At 40.2% G+C, this 25,343-nt stretch overlaps 1 protein-coding gene across 2 annotated transcripts in view; it reads right to left on the minus strand.

Moving 5' to 3' along the window:
- The window catches only part of slit3 (slit homolog 3 (Drosophila)), a 168,992-nt gene that overhangs the window by 74,245 nt on the left and 69,404 nt on the right, over nucleotides 1–25,343 (minus strand). Inside the window, exons 5-6 of one of the 2 annotated variants that reach the window (XM_037262169.1) lie at nucleotides 12,053–12,124; nucleotides 1,452–1,523 (exon numbers count right to left, since the gene is read on the minus strand). In XM_037262169.1, coding sequence (XP_037118064.1) covers nucleotides 1,452–1,523; nucleotides 12,053–12,124 — 144 coding nt within the window. Of the gene's footprint in view, nucleotides 1–1,451; nucleotides 1,524–1,821; nucleotides 1,949–12,052; nucleotides 12,125–25,343 lie in introns of those variants that run through there. The other variant, XM_037262170.1, reaches the window with a different exon arrangement.

The following is a 25,343-nucleotide window of genomic DNA, read 5'->3' on the forward strand; positions in this document are numbered from 1 at the left end:
ATGTGAGCACATTAGGAAGCGTCACACTGCACCATCAACGCCACGACTGCGAGAGACGCTCGGCGACGGATAGCGACAATTAACGACGGATGGCTGAGTGGACCATGTCGCAAGTGCATAAAATGATACATCGGATACCATTAGACAGATTAGAATTCCATTTTCAATTTAGCTTCCGCGCTTCAAATTTCATTGCACTTTGCGACTGTAGGGGGAGCCCAGGAACTACAAAATGAGTTCTTCCCATTTCTTGCTTTAACAAAGTACCCTGTGGTCTCAGATTGGATGAGGGCAGTGAGTTTTCACAGGGAAACTGCAAAACTCACGCCGCATCAAACACACTAGTCGGACATCTTATCCAAGTAGGCTAGCTAGCAAAGAAGTGGACCGCCACAGCCAAATGGAGATTTAATTTCGCAACAAGTTCAGCTAATGCTAGCATGTGGAATGTTACAATTACACTAAGAAATTATAGCGAAACATCACCTAAAGGAATTTTAATAATTGTCTATATTAATAGTTATAAATACGACAAATATTATATCAAACTCAACTTCTATTTCCTTTAAAACTAAAATGCTAAAAATCTAAAAATAGTAATTATAAAGCGACTGCCATCGTTTTTTAGCACAAGCTGAACAGGAGTAGACCCCTAACTTCCACTAACTACCCAGGCTAAACTTAAACATACAAAGATCTTACAAAGACCTATCACTTTGACATACTTCCTTGACACCAATTACTGCTGTCCTGTCAGAGGTTTACTCTCCTATTGGTCTTTGACGTCATCTTATGATTTGTGGCATTTTCAGTCTGTATGTGGAAGCATCAGATTATGCCAACGAAAGAGCCAAATCAATTATTTTCACCTAGAAATTATTGCTAAATCTTCCATGGGTGACCTTGACTGTCTCCATACCAACCACCACAATTCAAACATGTTCATCGAGTCGCCAAATCAGAGTTCGTATCCTCCCGCCCCCTCACGCCCTGACATCCACTCCTCTGCATCCTCCCCTTCTAATTTACAAGTTTTATCAGCAGCTCCAACTTTTCATCGCAAGTGGCAACACACTGCCTGCAGACAAATGAGCCAATGCTTGAGCAACACACAAATACAACAACTTTCTCATAAAATGTCCCGAGCAATGTAAAAATGCAAAGCTATAAAAAAAAAAGGAACATAATCCCACTGGAGTGCCTGAGGAGCACATTTTTGCATGCCAGAATATTCATGTTTGTGTGAGTGCGTGCGTGAGATGTGCATCAAGGATGCTCTCCTTGACAGGCACATTAGAAAGAAAAAAAAAACTTAGACATGCAATATTTTCCAGATGATTCACTTAGACACTTATTAAAGTGAGGAAGAAGATAGAAATGAAGACGGGATGAAGGTTGTGACCTGTAAAATGAAAGATGGAGGAGGAAGATTTTTTTTTTTTTCTACTTACAGAATCTCCAGATCGCGCAGTGCTCGGAAAGCCCCATCTTCAATGCAGCTGATGTGGTTGCTGTCCAGTTGCCTACACACACAAACACACACACGCACGCACACACACACACACACACACACACACACACACACACACACACACACAGACACACACACAGACACACACACACACACAAACACACACAGAGTCAAGGTCCGCTGAGGGGGGAGGAGGGACTACCAAAAAAAAGGCGTGAATAAGTGTGTGAGGAGGAGGAGGAAACGGGGAGGTGATACCTCAGTAGTGAGCTCAAAGTATCACACCCTACACACACACACGCATACACACTCTCTCACATACACACAGCGGAAGGGATGGCCGCTCTCACCTTAGCACCGTGATGTGTGAGCCGCCCCGAGGAGGAGAAGAGGAAAAAGGAGAGCCGGCGAGGAGGAATAGAAGTGGCCAAACGGCCGACGTGGCGGCAGCCTATCACCTGCTGCCTCGCTCGCCCGCCAGATGGGGGGGGAGAGAGAGAGGTAGACGCCCATAGAGAGAAAGAGAGCGGAGAAGAGAGAGTGGGGAGGAAGTGCCCACCCTTCTTGTCGCTTCTGTAAATATTAATGGCATTTTCCTCCTTTTCCTCCTCCTCCTCCTCCTGCTGCCAATGTCATCTTTTATTCTTTCTTTCCTGTGTGTAGTGAAAGAGGGAGTAATTTCATTACATTAGGCCGGCCAATCCATTAAGGGCCTTTTACCGGCTCTGTCACTGAAACAATTTCATTAAAAGCAAAGCCGCCTTAAATCAACCGGCAGTCACGACTTCCTTCCTCCCACAAACACAGCCAGTCTACGCCTCATTGGCTAAACTCCCACATGGAGACCCCCCTACCCCCTTCACCGCCAATGCCCCCCCTAGCCCACTGTCATACATCCTTGGCTTTTATTTTAATTTGCTCTTGGTAGACACTGTCGGTCCCGACCGCCACTTTCCTTCCTTCTACATCAATCGGTCTAACCGTGAACCCAACAAACTCAAAACCTTCTCATTCCTTCATCCTTTCTTTGATTGAAATTATCTTTACTTGGAAACTATGATAGATCGAGGTAATTTAATGGAACTGATCCAACTCCCGTGTAAGTTAAAAAAAAACAACGTACAAACTCTAAAATATTGTGATTTTTTTCTGAATACATTTCCAGATTGTGAGAGGTTTCGGCCAAATGCCGACGATATATTGTTGCAACTCAAACATGAAGTAGAATCCACTTTTAAGATCATTGTAGTTGTATTCAATTAACATTTGAGCAAGCCATGGTTCAAGTGAGATTGAAATACTTGTATACTAAACAATACAAGAGTTTTTTTTTTTTTACAGTCAGCTATGGAGAGATTTTGTCAAGAAATGTCACATATATATTGCATGTTGGTTGTTTTTAAGGTAAGAGCTAGCTAGTGTTAGCTGGACGTGCAAGTTGAGAAAAACAATGCAGCTTATTTTGAAAAAGTCCAAAAAGTACAGATCTGTTTTCAAATGTAGAGAGCCAAAGTAAAAAATTATCAGCGGGATATACTAGTAACGGTTGTGGCAAACAGACCCCAACAAATCCCCCAAATACTCGCATCCATTCACTTTCTTGTTTTACGTTTACTTTCAAGCATCTAACCTTGTCCATTTATCCGCTCATCCCTTCCACCTTCCCTTTTCCTCGTGCTCAGTGGACAGACAACATGTGCCACGAAAGCAGTCCTCGCAGTGGGGTGTGTGCGCCCATTTTGTCTCCTGAGTGGGCATCCTTAAAGGCATGTCACCACGGCAACAAGTGGGCTGTTTTTTAACAAAAGATAGATGGTTTTTTTCTGACTCCTAAAAGCTGTGTATTTTTTAAATTACACAAATTATTTAATTTGATTGTATTAAAGGCAAAGCAACATGTCAAATTAATTAATCTCTGTCCATCAAATCGAGATAGGACCGTATTTCTAGATGCTCCATGAAATTATAGTCTCTGTTGCTCGTTTTGTTTATCCATTAGTCGGATTAAACTAACCCGACCTTGATGAACATTTGCTGCGTGGGCCAAACATCTGGTTGACACAGTTGAACAAAACACATCATTGTGTTTCCAGTAAAGGTACACGCTCATTTTTTAAGAGTGCGCATCATGGGCCATAAAAAGCTTTGATTTGCAGCGACTTTGCATTTTACACATACGCTATGTCCATCTACTCGCCAGCTGCTGGCGGTTAACACTTGGTGCCGATTCACTTTGGACCCAGATGGAAATATAAAAAAATAAATAAATTGGTGCCTACAGGCCAACATTGGACTCGCAACATTTGCATCCCTCCTCAGGGTTAGCAAAGAACGTACATGTCAAGCAGTGCGTCACGGCGTGTAGTGTACAACATAGCGTACTATAAATTGTTTTGGTTTTGTCTGGTAAGAATAATAGTGCGTAATGAGATAATTAAGTTGACTCGTTTCCCGATTCAATACTGGCTGAGCAGAACTGTGTACTTTTGAGATTTTTAAAAAAAATTTAAAGTGCACTACAAATATAATTTATTATTACTTATAATATAATATATAATATATATATATATATATAATATAATAATATTGATAACATAGATCGGTGAAGAGTGTTGTTCCTCTGGTGTTCATCCAGTGCATTCTACAGTTTGCGTGAGTATGGTCCAGTGGTATGTTCATCTCCAGTATGCGCTTCAAAAACTGGTTTCATTTAGGGGGCAAGCAGGACACCCACAAAGCTCTTCTTATGATCCTCTTAAGATGTGAATCACCTACTGAGAACCTCAGCACCTCTCATGAAGTCTAACAAAGTCTTATCAGATCAACTGCCGAGCGTCTCCCGGCGAGTTGTCTTTATCGCATCGTCAACGCGTGGGATCACACGGCTCTCCAGTAATATCACGTCGCCAATTTCTCCGGGAAATAAGGACTAAGTTGAAGACTGGCGTCGGAGGCCACGTTCCTCCTTCTGCGTCCTCACTGAGGGTAAATGGTTTCATCATCTGCGATATGATTGAATTCCTCCGACAGCTTTGTTCACCAAGCACCCTGATTAGCAGTGACATGATTGCTATCAGTCTGCAACGAGATGGTTCTTTGTGGAAAACTATGTGTGTGCGTGTGTGTGTGTATTGATGTTCGTCACAGGGCAAAGACTGGGAACCAAAATTTAATTTCTTTCCATATAATTAGTGTCTTTAATCATATCTATGATGAAGCCTATTGGCAGACTGATTCAGTCCTTCCCTTTGCTACCATCTGGTGCGCACACGCACGCACACACACACACTCGCATGCACAAACTTTTCTGCTCCATCTGCAACCGCCGCAGACTGATGGACCAAGGTTGCATTGCCCATCTATGATAAATTGGATCAACAGAGCAAAAGTGGACCTCGTTTTAGTAGCTATGTGGAAAGTCCATTCTTTCTATAATTTAGAAGGATTTAGTACCAAAAGCAAAATTAATGACAATCTATTAATTAGTAGGAAATTTAATTAGCTTACTTGGTAAATGTTATAGTAAAAGCCCACCGCATAGTTCAGGCGCCGGGCAGAATGGCGGTCTAATGGTTGTCGCGCATCTGTCTGTGACATTCAAGTTACATCCATTGAATCACGTTTCTATCAATGGGACCACAGTGAAAACGAACAGATCGGATAGATCAGGTCAAGGCGAGCCTGACGTCATTGAAATCTGCTGATCCATAACATAAAACTACAGTAAAGGTGTACCTCTTCAATGTAAATCCCAGAGATAGGATCAAGTCGCATGTATAAATCTGTAAATTACGAGGCTTAACCTTAAAAGTCTCAAATCAGTCTTAGCTGTAGTATCTGGTGTTTACAAAAAAAAAAAAAAAATGTCCGAACTGGTCAAATAATGAAATCAGTAGACGAGTTATCTAATTTGCATGTACAACACTTCATGTCTCAAGTGAACTCAGTAGTCTTAAGCTTCCAACTCTTTTGTTTTTTCTTTTTTTTCTAAAGCAAATTGACATTCAAAGTGTCATTTTCATTCTCTTATTTTTCATTTCAGACCGCAAGACAGCCAACTTAGACATTGTACAGAAGAGTCAGAGCTCTGCAGGCTGGTCCCCCAACATCATGCCAAGTCAGCATTTGGCTCTCGGGCCAAACGAGCCTCATCTGCAATAAAATCATCACCGTGCACCCCCGTGAACAGCACATCGGTTAAAAGCCGAGGCGCGTGCAAAGCGCATCCATATCATACCGCAATATGAGCGAGCAGCTATAACTTGACGAGCGAGGATGAAAACCAACATTCCGAGCAGGCTTGATAGACTTTTTTGACTTTGGCTTTAATGCAATGAACGCGTAGACAGCACGGGAGGTATTGGCTTGCGAATAATGAGCTCTCCTTATTGTTACACAGGAGGAGGAAAATGTGAAGTGATACTGGGCTGGCGGAGGCTCTTTTACAACTCAAAATGAAGGGGAATAAAAAGTGGAGCGAGACAAGTCAAGCTCAAGTTGCAATAAGGCATTCTCGCCTGTCCAAATTACAGAAGTTGTGGAAACTCTCAAGATGAATATCCCATCCAGGACAACGGGACCTCCAAGGCTAAAAAGAATCTGTTATGGAAAACTAGCTCAGATTTGTTTTTAGAAACAGATCTATCAATTCAGGAAAGATAAATATTTGACAAAAATAAAATATCTTTTTCCAGAGTCGAAATTAGCATGGTTGGGCTGGAGGTTTTTTTGCTGCTCGAGATGTAACTAATCTGAAACAGACTACAGCTACATCAGAACAGTTTGAGATTAGTCACAAGATTATGTCTCGTCATGTCTGGACTTTCAGAAAAACACATTCAAATTTGCCACTTCTAGAGGACTATAAAGAAAACAGCTTCACAGGAGCTCTAGTTTGAGATTAGCCACATAAAAAAGTGCCAAAAAGATGTCTACAGCTGTGAATAGAAAAAAGCTTTAGATTGGTTTTCTGGAAAAAAACATTGTCAGATATTAGCCCCATCGAGATCTCTGAATAGAAAATTGTTTTAGATTAGCTACTGTATGTACAGAGCCCTGAAAAGAAAACTCTATTAGGGTGCTAAATAAAAAAAACTTTTGGACACAAGCTGCATCTCGACCTAAAAAGAAATTTGCTTTGATTGGCTACTGCATGTTCAGTGCTCCGAAATAAAAACGTAGATATTAGCCGCGACTAGAGCGCTGACTTAAAATCAGCTTCAGATCAACTATGTCAGACAACTAGAAAATTACTTGCGATAAACGACGAATAGAAACTTTCTTGAGATAAACCATGTCAAACATTCCCAACACAACACGTCTTAGCCACATCCAGAACACTCGAGAGAAAACAGACTGAGATTTTATCATCTGTTTCTGCTAGGCAATAAGCAAAGACTTTAATGCCAATTATGAATGATTTATGTCTTTTTGTACAATAGATCAAATCTTCCCCACGACATTGGATAAATCCAACAATGAGAGTGCCACACAACACCCAGGTGAGAAGTGTGTGCCCATTCCCTTCCAAAGCGCCGCAGCCATAATTCAGACAAACGGCCGTCCTGCACTGCATTGTGGGTAGGGGAGCGTGAAGTGTGCAGGAAGAGATAGCCCAGGATAATGTAAAGGAGGACAAAAGTAAATAAGAACAGCCGACAGTTGTATTGTTTGAAGAAATGCCGCTTTGTGTTTTGGTTACATAGCCAAAAGGTGCGCTTGTGTTGTAATGTCGAGCCTGGGTGAACTCAGCGGGGAGGAAAAGGAATTCAATTTGATCAAATGACAAAAAAAATAAAAATACAACGAAGGGAGAAGAGAGGCAGATGGAAAACAAGGAACGCAATGAGACCATGATGGTGCATTGGATAACGTGTGTGTTTGTGTGTGTACTGAGGTTTAACGTTGGCTGTATGAAACACTGGCCGCTTATCTGTGCTGTCTGTTGTCATACAATATCTTTGGTCCATCAAGTTCACCACCACAAAGAGTATTGCAGTTGAACAAGTCAATAATAATAACAACAGTAACAACATTACTAAACTGCAACCGACTGAATAACTAATGTACATATTAATAGTTTCATTTGTTCCATGACCACAATCATGTCAAAGTATCTTTCCCAATGGAAATAAATGGAAACACCATTAATTTGTTCCAGCCACACTTAAAAAGATGTTTTCATGAAAATAAAGTAACACTTTATTTTATTTGACTTTATAAAAATATATACTAAAGTCGCTGATAGTGGAGGGCTACACTCGTCTGACTTGTGTGCTGGCAGCATGGGATAAATTCCCAGCCCCTAAAATCTAGTGCATTTTCATTACTTGGGTATGTCAAATAGGTAATTTGACATTTACTCCAGTAATATATAGTATCACTATCAAAAGGAAAACACATTTTGGAAAACAGATATGTAGAAATAAAATAGCACTGGCAAAGCTTCCATGTGTTAAATTTTGAAAATAGGGTCATGCATAGCAAAAGAGTACAATTTGTCTGAACGTTTAGCACGATTTGACGTTATGTTCAGGGTCACACAAGTATCCTCAACGCAGCCTCTCCGAAAATAGTTCAATGTTAAGTGTGATACGCATTTGCATCAAGAGCAAAGCTTTGGGAGAATTCAACGTGTTGAATGGAAATTGCAAATCTTTCTAAGCGGAACAAGGTCAATTTAAGCATGATATTAATATTCCTCATTATTGTTGTTCGAGGTCAAAATAGTTTTTTTTTTAATCAAATATGAATATCATGTAAATAAAGCATTTGTACAACAAAGTTGAGGCAAATAATTTAGTAAATTTAACAAATTAGTCTAATTAGCTTCCCCAACACAAAAGAGTAGGGTTCGATTCGACACACACAAAAAAAATTATTTGAAATGACTTGTATGTCTTGACCGTAAAATAATGCAAAACTGAAATCAATCATGTCATTGACAAACTTAGCATTAGCTTCACAAACATAACTGCCAGGTTGTTAGCTCCAGTAAAGCAGCTGATTTGAGAGCAAAGGGTTGAAGTGCAGTAAACAGAATCAAATGGGAGCATGGCCAATGGGCAGCAGGATGGAGGGAAAATGGGAGAACGATAGCGCCTGAGAGAGTTCCCGTATTAACGGGAACAAAGTGGTGGCCGGCGCTACCTGCAGCCACCAGCAAAGTGAAAAAGAGACACGGGAGAAAATCAATGGAGTGTCCACCAGGGACAGAATGTCATGGAGGTTTTTTTCCCCCTTTGCACTCCTCCCCATTTGCTGGCCTAATGGAGGACTGGAGCCTCTTTTTTATGGCCCCAGTCACCTTGGCTAATCGAGAGATGCAGGGAGAAGCCCAGGGGAGGGACAATTTCTAGGGATGGCAGCATGAGATGCAAAATGGAAAAAGCATTTTCTTCTTTACAAATCAAATGACTTGACCGGGCAGAAAGAATATGAGTGATTAGCATCTGCATTCTAATGAATACCAGGCCAGATTCTAGCAATGTTGTTTTAAAAAAAAAAACAAAAAAACATTAAAAACAGAAATGCATATTTATATAATATGCAAATATCTCATACCATTAATGTATTACATATATATATATAATCACGCACACATTTCACACATACATTAACACTCAAATTCTCACACATTCTCATCCGCACATATGCACACCCCCACACATGCTCTCGCTTACACACGCGTGCACACAGTGCTGTGTAGACATTTTGAGGTCCATTTACCATTAAAGTCATCATCCCCGGTGGAGCTTGGCTTCCAGCATGAATTTACAGCAGTCTTGGGGAGAGACGGCAGACGTGGCGGGCCGGTTTCTCACGAGGCCCTTCACATCGGCACAATGAAGGCTTTTATACATCTTGATTATCCAAAGAGACCCGATGCTTTATAGGCTGTCGTAAATCTTCATTTGAATACAGTAAGGTGCTGATAATAAGCAGATGGAAGCCTACGTTTTGTTGGAACCCTTCACTTCAACACACTACACTGGAGTCCCTTTTGTGATGACACCACAAGATCGAACACTACATCCACCAAATGAAACTAATGAGGGTGTGTCTTATGTCAAGTAAAAAAAAAAAAAAAAAAGACTGATGCCCACAATCCCATTTGACCAAACGTCTTTCCTCCGACATATGTAATGATGATTTATTCGCCCGCATGATGCCATCCATTCTTATTTAGAACCCTCCATCCTATTTAAATCGATCAATAGTCTGTACATTTTCTATATGTATGCGTAAATATTGTCAAGATCACCATTTTTGCACAGACTCGTATAATGACAAGATCATCAAAAATGTCGTTTGGGTGCTGCTGGATGATGATCTATTCTTTTAATCAGCCGAGATCACTTTCTGCCAGGGGTGTTAATTTATTGAACCACGAATGGGAAGCAGCCACATTTGTACAAATGCATTTTTAGGAACAGTATTACACCATGATGTTGTGGTTTATTCTCTTATCATCATCACATGGTGACCCTTTCTTTTTCTAGACCAGACATCATTAACAATTTTCACTTCATTAGCCCAAAAACTGTAATTTATTTACAGGACTGCAAATAATGTATGTTTGTTCATCTATGTCAGTGGCCAATGAAATACTCATTTACAACCACATCATTATTTCTTTATGTAGTTTTTGTGATGGTTTTGTTTATTGGTATGCTCTGGAATGTTTATGATGCCACAATAACACAATAAAGGTTGTCAAACACTAACGTTTGCGTCAAAATAAACAAAGTAAGACAACAAAGTCCCTTAAGCTAAATGGTAATTACTGTGATCTATTTTTTAAAGTGCTGTGAGTATACAGTGCGATGTTTCCACACATAAAAAACACAAGCAATATTGTTTTTAGTTTTTGGGGGCAAGGGTGGAATGGATTAATGTCATTTCCATTCATCTGAAGGGTAAAAGATGCTTTGAGAACAAATTCAACGGGAATCTCAAGGCACGGTTTATACTTTTGTGAAATTTCATTTTGGAGTGGTGCCAAATGAAGCAATGGGGCCTTCAAATCTCCTTTTAAAAAGAATATCATAGCTTTCTGCGATGAAACCAAAATAAAATTACAGAGTACGATTTAACAAATATCTCTCAGTATAGTTACATAATGCTAAGCTAAAAAAAAAATGGTGGTTTCGACAAATAATGGGGTAAAATTCCCGAAAAGTAATTTACAAATACATTAATTCGTAAATGCCCAACGACAAATATGTTGTAGACTGGGCACAACTAATGATTTCCAACCAGATAGCCATGTACAGGCAATTTGGTACCAGGTCACATGGAATTTCGAAGAAAAAAAAAATAATTCTAATAATCCGTTGCACCCAGCTGTGCCTCTATATAAACATACAAAACAACTCTGCTGGAGTTCCAAAATCAAATCAAGGCAGAATATCCAGAAGCTGCATAAAAACAAATATCAAGATTTTCTGACAAAAGTGAAACTATTGAATTGTCGTTTAACCTAAGATTTGTCAAACTGAAAAAATCGCAGGGTCTCCTGCTAATTACAACAATTACATTCAATGTAATGGTGAATTGTATTTCAATCACACACACACACACATGCGCACGTACACACACAACCTTTTCCATTCAAGTACTGACAACATTGTTTATTGCCAAAAGTGTCAATACCCCTTTCTGCACCAGGTGTGATTGATTCGTTCTTATTGATGAGCGGCATGGATTGGGCAACCTATCGATCAGGCTATTGGTGATTAGGCTGTCATGAATAAAAGACAAGTCGCTATTGAAGATTTCTTTTTTTGTTTTTTAAAGGACCAAAACATCTTGAGCTGATTTAGACGAGAGGAGGTTAAAAGAAGAATACCAAGATGGTGATTACGAGTGAAGATGAGGAGGTGGCAAAGAGGTGATGGATAACATGTTTGTAACAAACAATGCAGAGCTAGAAAATGTGTTGGAAAGCTTTCACACAAGCAACACTGACAGTTGGCAAAATACACAATCTGTTATTGGAAAGATGCCGACAAATAGATGAGCTGTATTGTTTTAGCATTTTAGTCTCACCAGTGGGATCTTAAATATTTCTAAACATAATGTGATTGCGATTTAATATGCAATTATTTTTCCAAGGTCTTCTTCCTATGTATTTTTTAAACAAACGCAATAAATAAATGATATTATAACGTTGCCCAAACACTTAATAAATGATTTATGATGGTAAAGGTTTGACTGTTTTGAATTATTTCCAATGTACCAAAACAGATTAAGGTCAACCTCAATCGTTCCATTGTACATATCTTCATCATGTATGATGTACAACATTATCATTCCTGTCAGAAGGAGCTGTTTATGAAAGCTATATAGAAATATTTAATCCCGCATATCAATGTAGCATTCAGCTGAAGTGAAAATATTTGAGTTGCCTTAGAAACACACTCGCTCCATTTTCCACATGTTAAGAATGTCACATTTGATGTTAGCATTCATCAAGGATAAAAGTCACACGTGTTTGTTTTGGCTCAGCCCACCACAAATGGGGTTTTGTGAAATAATAAAAATGACAAGACGGGAAGTCGGGGGAATATTTGCGCTTACAGGTTTTTGACGTTGGTGATTCCTCTGAAGGCTTTCCTCGGCACCGCCTGGATCTGATTCTCGCTCAGGTCTCTGGGGGTGGAAAAGAACAAGAGAGGGACAAAGGCTATGAGCTCCAATGATGAACCAGACCACAAGCAGTTGGCGACACAAAGCCAACGGAACAAAGCAACAGACGGATGGTATGACATTTATGATGACATGCAAATCGCCTCAAAGCTCAAAGACTCAATTGGAATTGATCCTGGTGTTATATGTGGGATTGTAAAGCTCGCCCATCGTGGGTTCAAAACACATACATTCCGCTGCAAGAAAAAAAGTAAAGCCCTCACTGATTTCTATTTTCCACATTGACTTTGGCTCACTGCGTCCAACTTACGACATTTGTAATGAATATGTAGACGCTATGAGCCAGAACATATGTGACATGACGCGACGGGCAGCCGTTAACTGCGTCAGCGTGACGGCAGACGGAGCACAATGAGATGAGACAAAGGGGGAAAAGAAATGCTTCAGATGAGCTAATTGGAACGTTACTGCGGTCGGACGACGGAAAATATATTTTTCATACTGTCAGCTACAACTATCGTAAATGGTGAGAACCAGTTCCTGGCATGTACGACACGTGCGGGCTCACTGGTCAGTAATGGCATCATACATTTGGAAATAATTGGAGCTGTATTTTATGATTAATGTTAGTTATTGTTTGTGTCTCTTTGTAGAGTAATATTAGTTGTATGGGCGATGTATATGATTACATCAAGATAGGAATTGGAAAATTTCTGTGAGCTTTCTGTATTATGATGCTTTGTTTTGTTTTTTTAAGTTCAAAGCAAGACTATAACACAAAAACCACTGTCACTTCTTATCAAATGAGCAATAAATGATATGGTTAAAAATTAGTATGGTTATAAATTTAGCCATTGAAATTACAATCCGATTCTGGTCATAAAACATTAGTAATATAGTGAATATACTAGTAAAGTATTGCAATTTATTTTGATTTGTGTAATTTAAGATTTTTGTATTCCATTTGTGACTTTAATTTCTCCATTGCTGCTGTATTGATTTTGCGGTATATCTACATTTGTATACTTGCACATTTTGTACTGAACTAAAAATCAAACTTTCAACCTAACCCAACATTAATATGTAACAGGCTATTTTTTTATTTTTTTTTATTTTTTTAAATTGGAGTCAGCCAGCTCTCTTAACTGCAACACGCAAGAGGGAGCACATGACATTGGCCTCCCTCCAATGGCTGCTTCTGAATATGTTATGAGAATTGAGCGCTTATTTTAGTATTTGATTTGAATGTTTCTTTGTTACGATTGCATTGTTTTTCTTGTATGTTATATTTAACTGTTTGACTTTTATTTACATCAATAAAACTTTGTTGTATGGCTAAGCTTAACTTGGGAGAGGGATTTGGTCCAACATTTTTTTTTGTTGTGGGTTTGAATGTTCCCCTCTCTGACTACTTCTTGATGCGGAAACCGAATGTGCGGTGCATCAAAGTTGCTAACTTGTCGGTCTGTATACGTGCCATCGCAGGCAGCATGAATGAACTTTGACAAGCTGGAATGGAATTGTGTTGTATTAATGCGCAACCTGGCCGGGATATATCGTATATGCACTTTCTATTTCTTTTGGACTTGGCTCATTTACAAAAAGGCGGTTTTCTTTCTTTTCTTCTGTCTGACATTTTGATTGAGAAAATAGAAACATACGTTCCGTGCTCTGTCGCTTTCGATTATCCGTCACATAGTCATTGTTTATCTGCGTTGCTAACTACACGTACATATCTATCATGGGTGGGAGTTTTCCTGTGATTTGCATCCCTCTGTGGAACAAAATGCAATCAAGAGAACAGGCATGATAAGTTGCGTTTTCATAGGATTTCCGTGTACAATATTTCAAAGATTTGTTTTGAATCCATCATGTTTAAATTATTTAAAGCAGATTTGATGTCAAAGAAAATGATCAGATGGGGTGATGCTAGATGAGTGATTGACAACAGAGGACATTTTATCTTCAATCAAAATAAAAATAATAACATATGACAAGTGTTGGACCATATTTTGGACATATTGTGAGCGCACATTTTTGCTTTGTGAACGGGCGCCAATAAACAGTTTTTGAATAGCAGTTCATTTTTGTTCAAGAGTACCAGCTTTTCTTTTCTCAGCCTATAAAAGAACACACTCCAAACAAGGTTTGATTAAACTGGAGAAAAAGGATTTGGCAACAAACAGTCGCACAACGCGTGCGTCATCAAAATGCGACGTGTGCTTGGACGAGGGGGAAAAAAGGGCAATGACGCTCCAGTCGATGCAAACTCAGATGTCATGTGACAAGCAGCCCCACTCGCCCTTGCTTGCCCAACAGCAACGATAAACGAATTTAATGGTGTTGGTAAAAGAACTATGAACTTTTCATTTTTGGAACAATGAACTTAGATAAAAAAATGTTAAATATGAACGGGTCAAGTTCATTTCAAAACATGTGAGCTAAATTTTGAGTTGATCTAGAAAATTAACTGCATATGACTAATGCTAATTTTATTATAGACATTTCACGTCCAAAGTACATCTAGTACCTCACTTCCAAACTCAAGTGTGCCTACTTAGCTATGCCAAAAGTCCTTCAAAATCCAGAGCACTGTAGCGGGAGTCAAAACAAATTTTAACGTGCTCCGCCAAGACACCGATTGATTCTGAACTGTGTTTTAATAGTTATTGGTGTGTGTGTGTGTGGGGGGGGCAATGTGACTACTTATCAACACAACCTCCTTCAAAATGCTTGTCCCCAAGCGGAGAACTGCATCGATTCAAAATGATGGATGATTAGAGATTGCTGGGGACCTCAAAACTATCTTGTGGGGACGCAGATATTTTCCGAACTTTCTACGATGTAACTCGGCATACAACCGGTATTCTGAATACCGAGTGAAATTTGAAAATACCATTATATCTTGTAATGTTGATAAAAATGTCTAAAATACTGTTCAAATCACAAAGCAGATTCATTCGATCAGCATGAAAAGAGATCAGCGCAATGAAAGCATCTTTGGGAATCCCAATGTTTTTCCTCCACAGTGCCAACAGCGCCCCATTTGAACACCTCGATGTGTATCGTGTCCTCGTGTAAACAGAAGTCCTCCTCATCTCATCGTGACTCATACCTGCTGACCTTTGAGCTCAGAGAAGGCCATCTGCAACAAGAGGCTGAACCCTGAACCGCTGAAAAGGACAGCGACTGATAAGACTAGAGACACACAAACACGGGAGGATTGCTTGGCGTATGTGGAGGCTAAGAAGTCTCTTCACCTGCAATCTGCTGCTATGTTTCAATTTGCTCTACTGTGCTGACACCAAATAGGGGAACAAAGTCAACACAGTCATATTCAGCCTTGGGAGGCAGTTTGATGTGCACTCACTTCTCCCTATACATAGTGGGCTAAAATACTCTCGCTGTAAAAAACAAAAAAAATGTTAGGGGAACTCAAAATTTCAGGGCAATTTCACTTTCATCGGTGTGAAAATGGGCTTTTCCCACATTGATGTTTATTGTATCTCAAAGCTAACAACTCAGCAAATTGTTTTGGAGCAAACAACTGAATTTGTTGCCATAAAGGTCAATAATTTATTTTTATATAAATGATATAATTAAATATATTATATTTTAAAGTCATTACAATTTAAAAGAATATTTGAGCAAATGACTGAATTTAAATGAACTCAAATGCCATCAAACCAATTTACAAGCTGTAACCTGGAAAGCAGGAACAGAGAATAGTCAATTGACTACTTTCACCAAAAACACAGACGTCTGCTTTTGTGTTTGAACATCTGCCACTGTGTTGACAGCATTTGCCATTCGCATTTTGGACATTCATCTGTGTAGGTATTTCACCTCATCTGTGTTTGAAAGGTGCAAAGGGTTAGTGTATGTGAATGAATGTATTATCTCCTAGCTAACACATCCACCATATTAACTTCCATTATTCATGTGAAGAGAATAATAACAGCTGGCAGGTCGACCCTACGTCGCTTCGGATATTACTGTTAACCCCCTGCAGACAATGACACATTGCAAACCCACTCACACGTCATACACATTCAACTCTGTGTGTGTGTGTGTGTGTGTGTGTCTCTGTCTGTGTCTGTCTCTCTGTGTGTCTGTCTGTCTGCATTGGTAAACACACAGTAAGTTTGAGCTATAAGGTGTATACATCTTCAGGCTTGTTGACATAGGAATTATTAACCTGTTTGATCCCATACATCCAAACCACATACCAGAGGGCTTACGATGTGAGCGTGGATGTACAGAAATATATCAAATCTAAAATCGGTCTCAATTTAACGCAATAAGCTGTGCATCTCATTGCGTTGAATTAATCATATATATATGTAGTATGTGTGTGCGTGTGTGTTGAGTGTGTGTAACGTGAAAGACAGAGGCGACCCTTGGCTCCACTCCGGGGGAAGCCACAAAGAAGGGGATAGGAACTCTGGGAACGTCGCCTCTGAAATCCGAGCTACTTTCAAATGGAAGCCTTATTCCTTGCCCTGCCCTCCCTTCATCTTCCTCCAGTCTCCCCTTCCCTCCCCGGGGGGCTGTAACTGCATTTAATACTCTTCCATAAAGACAGTAATAAATATTGACTGCTGGCCAGCGCAAAGTGGTCCTTACTTGCGAAGCTGTCTGGTCTAAGTTAAAAGTGGTCATGGGTACATACGACGATGCACAACTTGGACGTGTGAATTCTGGGCCCGTTTAGTTCGACGCAATACTGATCTACCGCTTCGTGCAGGAAGGGAAGAAAAACATTTCCAGAGATCTTAAGTAATAATATTTGATGAATTCCCACAGCGCAGCTGATGATCACAGTTCGGTGCTTAGGAATGACTGGATAATAAAGTGGGGCCTCAGATGCAGATGTAAATGATTCTGAATCCATAAATGAATCCTCAGAGCTCGTCTGGCTGGGATAATGAATACATATTTAAGTCCAGAAATTGCATTATAATTCAAAGCCCAAGTCACACACGATATATATGAGGGCATACACCTCAAATCTTGATCCGTGGCCTCGGCTTTCTAGAATGAGAATTAGAAAGGTTTGCGAGAGTGGTGAGAAATATTTTACATTATGTTTAATGACTAAAATTGTTCAATATTGAGCAATAATTTGAGTACAGAAAATTAAAACATCGCTGTTGGAAAGAAGGCTGGTAATAGTAAGTATCGGACAAACATGGAGCATTAAAAGTATGGCCTAAATTCCTGAGAAGTTTTTTCTGTGATGAAAGAAAACGAGGGGAACCTTTTAGGGAGGGGCCTGCTGCGTTGAACGCATCTGATTGGATGATTTACCCACCAGATTTGTTTGAAAAGCTGTTCTCACACTCCTTGCTACTTTGATTTGACATTTTTGCAAGGGGCAGAATATTACACTTTACTACAAAAGTATTGAAACACTTTTGGACACATTTGGACTTGACGTCAAAGATGAATGTGACACAAGAGAGCATCATTTTAGCTTTTATTTGAAAATATTGACGTGGATTGAATGCGTGGCAACGCTCAGTTTCAGATGTGGGTTGCGGCCTGTGAAAGCTACATTTGAGGTGTTCAAAAGCAAAATCTCCAGATTTTCTTTTAAGCATCAAGCAAAAAAAAAGAACCTGTATGTAGTAAATATCACAATGTGCTCCACTGGGATATTTTGCGCCACACTCCTGCGAGTACGAAAGAAAGAATTCAAGAAAAATCCCTTTCTGTCAGTAAGTGTGTCCTCTGTGTTCCGTAGGACACACTGAATGGCCTGTCTTCTTCTGCTTGTTTCACATCCCCAGATTTTTCATCAATCTCTCCTATGTGTGCCCTTGCTCCCTTCTGGTAACGACCAACCCCCCCCCGCATAACAACCCCTCCCACCCTCTGTGATTTAATTAAGTGGCTGCTTTCCGAATAAAAATATGGCTCCCTCTATTGATCACGGCGGATGGAAGTCGACAGGCCTGGCTGGCCGGAACGGGACGGCCACTTTCCTAACTCGCTCTATTGTATGGATTTGTGTGTGCGTGAGCGTGTACGCGTGAATCATCCGAGAGCTGTAGCATCTAAATCAAACCGAGCATTCTCAAAAGCTCTCCTGGGCTCCTACAAATCCCTCATTAGAAACTCTCACACACACATACACACACACCTGGATAGACAATCACACACACACACATTCCTTAGATACACAACCCACATCAGCATTGTCTGCACTTTCCACCTGCCTGGATGCGACTTTGGGCCCATCGCTCCATGTAAGGCTGTAAGTATCTATTATGTTTTGTCAATGCTGTAATTAAATTGGACAGCTTAATGCAATTCTCTGTGATCCATAGGCCTTTATGGTTATAAAAGCTTTTCTGGCGCTCTGCCCAAACAGGACGACCAACAAATTTAGATGACTTACAAGCCGGGACAAAAAGAAAATTATTGGCAGGGGTTAAGGCGGCATGGGCGCACGCGCGGCTCTTTGTGATCGCTTAATCCGCTTGAATGTAGCCGAGGTTATTCTGTCGCAATGTTTTTTCTTATTTGGAGTGCCGGACGGCGATTTTGCCGCTCTCCCTTGGCTTTGAGTTCTTTGACTAAAAGGTACTGTAGATATTTGATTAGTCCCGTTCGGATCAATTCAATCGGTTAAAATGACTTACCGATAACGTGATGAACATTTCTTAGCTATGTAAAAACAAGAAAAGAAAATGCCTCCCTTGCCCCTATTTTTTCCCAGGCATTTTAGCGAGCAGCGGTTATACATGGAGTTTTCCCTCAACGCAGACCACCATGTATTTTGTCCATATTTAAAATGACCTCCTATATCTTATTAGAACACACATGTGTGGTCCCACAGTAGCACTGGTGAAAAATTCTGGCCCACTGCATCATTTAAGCTGCCCACACCCGTGTTACAATCACCTCCACATACTTCCTTGACACCGATTATTACTTAGCCGAGGATTTGTAGAGAATCGGTGAATTTGTCAATAACAACTGCAAATAGGCTGGAATCACTGTATATGCTACAAAATCAATAAATAAATAAATCACTGGACTGGTGTAGAGTGAGAGTACAGGTCAAACCGCAGGACGAGATGATACGAGATGGACTAGGAGTGTGTGCGCGTTTATGTGTGTGCAGAATAAAGAAGCTGAGTGAGGTGTTTTAGCTTTATAAGCATCTGGGGAGCACCTTAGCGTCCATAAATAACCCAGGGCAAATTAGCAGATTGCACAGAAGGAGGAGACAGCAAGGAGGGGTTGGGGGGGTTCATATATATGTGCACGTGTGTGTGTTTGTGTCTTTATGAGCATATAAGTATGCACGGCGCTGAAAATAAATGAAATGTGCATGCCGTCTGTATATTTATGAGATGACATGTTCTGCAGGTCGACTACGACCATCCTCACCTTTGAAGCCGCCTCAGTGTGTTTGCGAGAGTTCTGACGCGTCTCTCAGCAGGTCTCGGTGTTGTCAAGGTTACCGAGGGCCATTTCACTAGCGGGCCAATTAACTTTTTTTTTTTTTGGGTGCAAAGGAAACACCAAGGGCAGCACAGGTTGTCCTTGCGTTGTTTGCAAGTCAGTGATGCTTGTTTTCGATCAATAAAGTAAACAGCCAATGTGAAATTTATGCCACAAATGGTCCCCATTAAGAATGCGCGCGTACTTATTTTTCGGACAAAGTTTGAGTCTAAGTACTACCAGCCACTAACACCAATACAAATCATGCTATTGATCTTGCAAGTGTGATTTGCATTTCATTGAATATTTTATACTTTTCCTGAACATGAAATATGTTTTGCTCCCAAATAAAAGTCATCCTGTCATCATTAAAGTATTCCCACAGACTCAGTGGACATTGTTACTATATCCAGAAGGTATAGATGTCACGCTGTTAAAATGGTATTGGTGCTTAGGGTTATTTTACAAAGAAGCCCTTAAGATACACAAGTTTGTAAGTGCCTTTCTTTTTTTTTGTAGTTTGGATCAGCGATCAGTCTAGCCGTGTCGTAAAGTCAACTTATCTAATAGCCAACTCATTGGCTCAACCGCTAGCACACATATTGACAAGTATAAGTGGCCACTTTGGTGATGAAGTGCTGCCTGCTGTTTGAGCTGCTTGAGAGCAAGTAGCCGCTCACCTAATCACAAGACTTTTACAGAAAAACTGACCACCTTGATGGCAGCAATGGAACTTGGGGCAATAATAGCTGCCACTATAGATAGGAATTTACTGTTGGGATTTTTATACCGTATTTTCCGGACTATAAGGCGCACCGGACTATAAGGCTTACCTTCAATGAATGGCCCATTTTAAAACGTTGTCTTTATTTAAGGCGCACCGAACTATAAGGCGCAGCATTAATGCATCATGTCAGATTTTTCATCCAAATCAAATCATTCTCCGTTTTATCTTTTTTATTTCAACTTCAGATGCAACAAATTACTTTATAATCACAAAATAATGATCCATAGTCTTTTTGATTCATGATTCATAGTCTTCAGCGGGCCACTTATGATTGATTTCATGACAATGCTTCAGGCCAGTTTAAATTTAGGAATTTGGTCCATATATAAGGCGCACCTGACTATAAGGCGCACTGTCGGCTTTTGAGAAAATGTTTTTAGGTGTGCCTTATAGTCCGGAAAATACGGTAGCTTAAAAAAGTATCTGGCACTACAGATCCTAGCATACAACTGAATGAATCAAGAGCGATATGGCGTGAGCACTTTATATGGATGAAAAGTTATTTAGATTAAGAGATTTCAGTATGTGCGTCCAATCATTTTCAATTGATGAGGACTCATGAGGTTTCCCCAAGGTCTATGCGATGCCTTAAATTATTCACCATGTATGTAAACGATATCTGCTCCTGTGTCTCGAGACTACATAAAAATGTTCTATTTGCCGATGACAACTCTCTACAGCTTCTGACTAGAAAATGAATTGAAAGGTCTATTACGACATGGGAGACTGTATTAAATTGGGTGGGAATAAAATCATAGTCTACTTTTAATATCCATCAAATTTTTTACAACTATTTCTTGTGCTCAAACCTGCCCCCGGGGTGAAACAAAGTGATCGTGATCGCTAACAAGCGCCCGCTGTCAACCTGCCCGCTCGCAGAGTGCCCGGCTAATTCCACTGACACTCTTCTAGTTCCTCTACTTCTACTATTACTTCTTCTAGCAGGGCTGACAGTCTGTCTGCTTGAATGAGAGCCGGAGTGAGGGATGCAATGGATTTGAAACAGCGGGATGGAGGAAGAGAATGGAATTAAGAGAGAGAGAGGGATACAACTCGTGAGTGTGTGTGTGGTTGCTATGCTGTCTCCAGGTCCTAATCTCTTTAGCGAGCCCCATGATCCAGTTAGGAACACTGAGTGGCTAATGTCAGGGCTAACAGGATGAGAGGGCTCGCTGTGTGTGTGCGTCCATACGTGTGCATGTGCATCCATATCCTATATTAAAACTTCTGTTATGCTTCAATGAATGGGAGGAAATTTCAGATCTAATTTGTGCGCATGTGTGTGTAAAGCAGCAGTGGCCATTAAGGGGGATGGATTAGATTGAGTGGATCCAGATTGTGTATGTGTGTGTGTCACCCCTCTGAGCAAGCTTTGTTTATTATGTGTGGTCCGAGATAAGCAGACAGGTGCAGGAAACACATCCTTAATTCATTAGCCAGGTCGGGGGTGGGTTAAAAGAAAGGAGGGAGGGCCTATAGCTTCACAACAAACTATAACATCAATAATCCAGATATAGGATTTATAACTACGGAAGTGCGAGAGGGAATGAATTACATTTACCGTTGGATTCGCTTATCATTTTCGCATGGTATAACAAATGAAGCAGGAAATTGTGGGCATTTCTCTAGCTAGTCGGGCTTATTATCGTCCTTCTCCTATGACTCATAGACTGGCAATTACGTGTATGTTGGAATACTGTGAAATTTCACATTTCAGTAAAATGTGAAAATAATGGAATGCCTGTCTCTTAGGCTGTCGGCAAAATCCAAACGAGTTCATATTATCTGAACATTCTCAAAATTGGAATATAATGAACAGTTGATATTCTGTAAACGGAAAACATGGTGAATTTTGAGGATCTAATTTCTAAACATTCTTAAAAATTGTGGATTCAAAACACCAACAACCACATAGCTTATCCTTTCAACCCTTTAGCATGATGCTAACGTTAAAAGCATCCATATTTTAGCACAGCACCGCATGTAGAAAGAATATAATTAGTCACCCTCACACCTTATTTAAACTCAGAACGACTATAAGTGCTGTACTGATGAGCTGAGAAGAGTCGAGATATCCGAATGAAGAGTATATAAGTCTGTCTTATACTGCCCCCAGATGGCCAAGGAACAAAATAAACTGGTGTCTTAATTCAAATCAAACGTTTAATATTTAATATTTATTTTCATTTACTTTCTATAAAGATTTATTCCAATAAATTGCACAGTTAATTAAAAAAAAGGAAAACAAGGTATTCTTAAGTCTCCGTCCTACAACACACATCTGCAAAATTTAAGCATTACAGACAAGCCCCGATGCCAATCACATCCACGGGGAATATGTGCACAGCATCCAGGGAGTACTATGAAATTATGTGATCAGCATTAGCATGAATATTCCCATTTTTTATATTATTCATTTATTTGGCATTCTGGAGAATTGAATTCTAGTGCTGGGTTATGACAGTTATTATTGCAAGATAAACACAATCGGGTGCGGCTGCCATGCAGTATTTCAGTGCAAAAGTCATGTTCTACTTCTGATTTATGACAACATGTACACAAATACATATCTTGGAATAATATGAGTAACTCCGCTACGCGCGGCCATGAAATATACGACATATGCGCCACCGCCTGTCACTTTATGGCAGCAAATGTGCTCCAAGCTGTCGCGACGTGATGAAAATGGACTTTGCCATCAGCACTTTTGTCACAGAGGGTAAAAGTACAAGAAAGCCCCTCTCTCCAACCACCACAATTGCCCCCTCCCATGCTGTAATAAATGATGAGCCGCTGACACGAGGCAAATGAGGAGCACTCACAAGTAATGGCCACCCGCTCATAAGCGTACATAAACATGAGCGACTCCGGCGTTTGTCTCCTTGACTCGTTCACATCAGTCTTCCTTGTGTCTAGGTAAGACATGACAGGGGAGGAAAAAAAAAATTGCTATTTATGAAAGAGAGGAAAAAATGCATTACGTAAATTCTCTTCCAGAACACCTCATCTAGACCAGCCACGACCTCCTCCGATATTAGAATATGAAAATCCTTCACGCCCGGGGCGAAGATGGGAATAAAAGGATAGATGTGGATGGGATGAAATTGAACCCAATTCTGTCCTTCCGTTCAATCACACCATCGCAGTGTCTGCTTCTGGGCCTGCATATACGACGTGTGTGTGTGTGTGTGTGTGTGTGTGTGTGTGTGTGTGTGTGTGTGTGTGTGTGTGTGTGTGTGTGTGTGTGTGTGTGTGTGTGTGTGTGTGCGTGCGTGCGTAGCATGTATAGAAGCTTTGCGTTATATTTCCAAACCCAGCACAGGTTGGGATGATTTAGTAGTAATGGGAGCCAGTAAAAAAATCAGGGTGCCCAGCGGCATTAGAAATAAATCTAATCTACTAATGGAGAGGGTGGAAAGGAAAGAAGAAGAAGTATGTTTATGCAACCCTCTTACTACTCTTAAGCCTTCAGGAGGAAGAGAAATAAGTAACTCTAATGACTCAGCAAGAATGACATGAAATGATTTGTTCCGACGATACGATAGTTATTAATTTTCCCATTTTTTAATCATTTTGGCTAAGAAAAGTTTGTTCTTGACCAGTAGGCATGTGTCTAACACAGCTAACATGTATGCTTAAGAAAGATATAACATAATTGATTTGCAGCACTGTCATTGAAATAACTAAACAAATAAATTTACCACTAATGACTGAGCAGGATGAATATAATTATACGTTTGTAAGATTTTGCTTGTAAATATAACCAAATATGATAAAAATGTCCACAAACGGTGCTGGAGTGTCCAATTCTGGTGGGGGGCCGGGAGAGTAAAAAAAAAAATAAAATCTGCCCATATTGTCACGCACGCACACACACGTGCACGCACGCACGCACACACACGCACACACACGTGCACACGCACGCACGCGCACACACTCACACACACACGGACGGACGCATGGCCGTGCACCAAGGTGAGCCATAGAGACATAATTGCTGCAGAATTTTAATGTTTCCCAGCAAAAGACGATGCTACTCTTTCTTTACAAGACCAACAGTTTTATCTGGTGACATCATCAACAGAGAGACATGACAAAAGAAATCCTAAAAATGAGCAACTTATTCATCAAAGTGTCCTTTTTATTCTCAATATTACAGCCTGGACTAGAAGCCTGTTGATTTGGAATCTAGCAAGAATCGATTTGATGTGGACGAATATTCCAGACGAGAGCAGTACCGATTTGTCTTGTCGGCTTACTTCTGGTCACAATACTCAACTAAAAACACTTGATTTTGAATATTGTTCAATAAATGTATCTACAGTGGTACCTTGAATTAGGGCCAACTCACAACTTTAGTAAGATTCATTGTTAGGTGAGGGCTGCAGCTTAGCCCTGTCTGATGTAAAAGTAGTGCTTCGATGCCACCTTGTGGAATATGCAGATAATTCTAACTTTTTTGAGGGGGGATATTAATTACCGGCAAATTTTGTCAGTTTGTAAACACAATCTCACGAATGGAAGTACGTACAAGTTTGAAGCATGGCGGGAAATTCCTATGAGAACCACGCAGGCTGCGAAAGAGTGAGGAAGAAATACGCTCACCGAAAAAAGAAGCAACCAAAACTTAAATATAACTCTTCCATCATTAAAGTTTGATTCCGATGTAGCAGGACTATTTTGAAAAATATACGAGTATGTCTTTGTTCTTGTAAAAATGATGTGTTTGTTTAACGAGGACTTAGACCTACTATGTTACTGTATTTTAATGTTGGCGATCCTTGTAGCGCTACGTTGTTGTTTTTTTTGGTACTTTTGCGAACGTCTGTCCTATGGCATTTAGTGCACACATGGTAGTTATGTTTAATTGGGTCTACTGGATCATGAGGGGATCTCCGCTGATGAGCCAAATTAAACTGAAACTGCACCTCTTCAGTTGATGAGCTAATTATGAGTATTGATTGTGTCCGACAAATAAAC

This window comes from Syngnathus acus, chromosome 10, assembly GCF_901709675.1.
Source record: "Syngnathus acus chromosome 10, fSynAcu1.2, whole genome shotgun sequence".
Taxonomy (NCBI): Eukaryota; Metazoa; Chordata; class Actinopteri; order Syngnathiformes; family Syngnathidae; genus Syngnathus; species Syngnathus acus.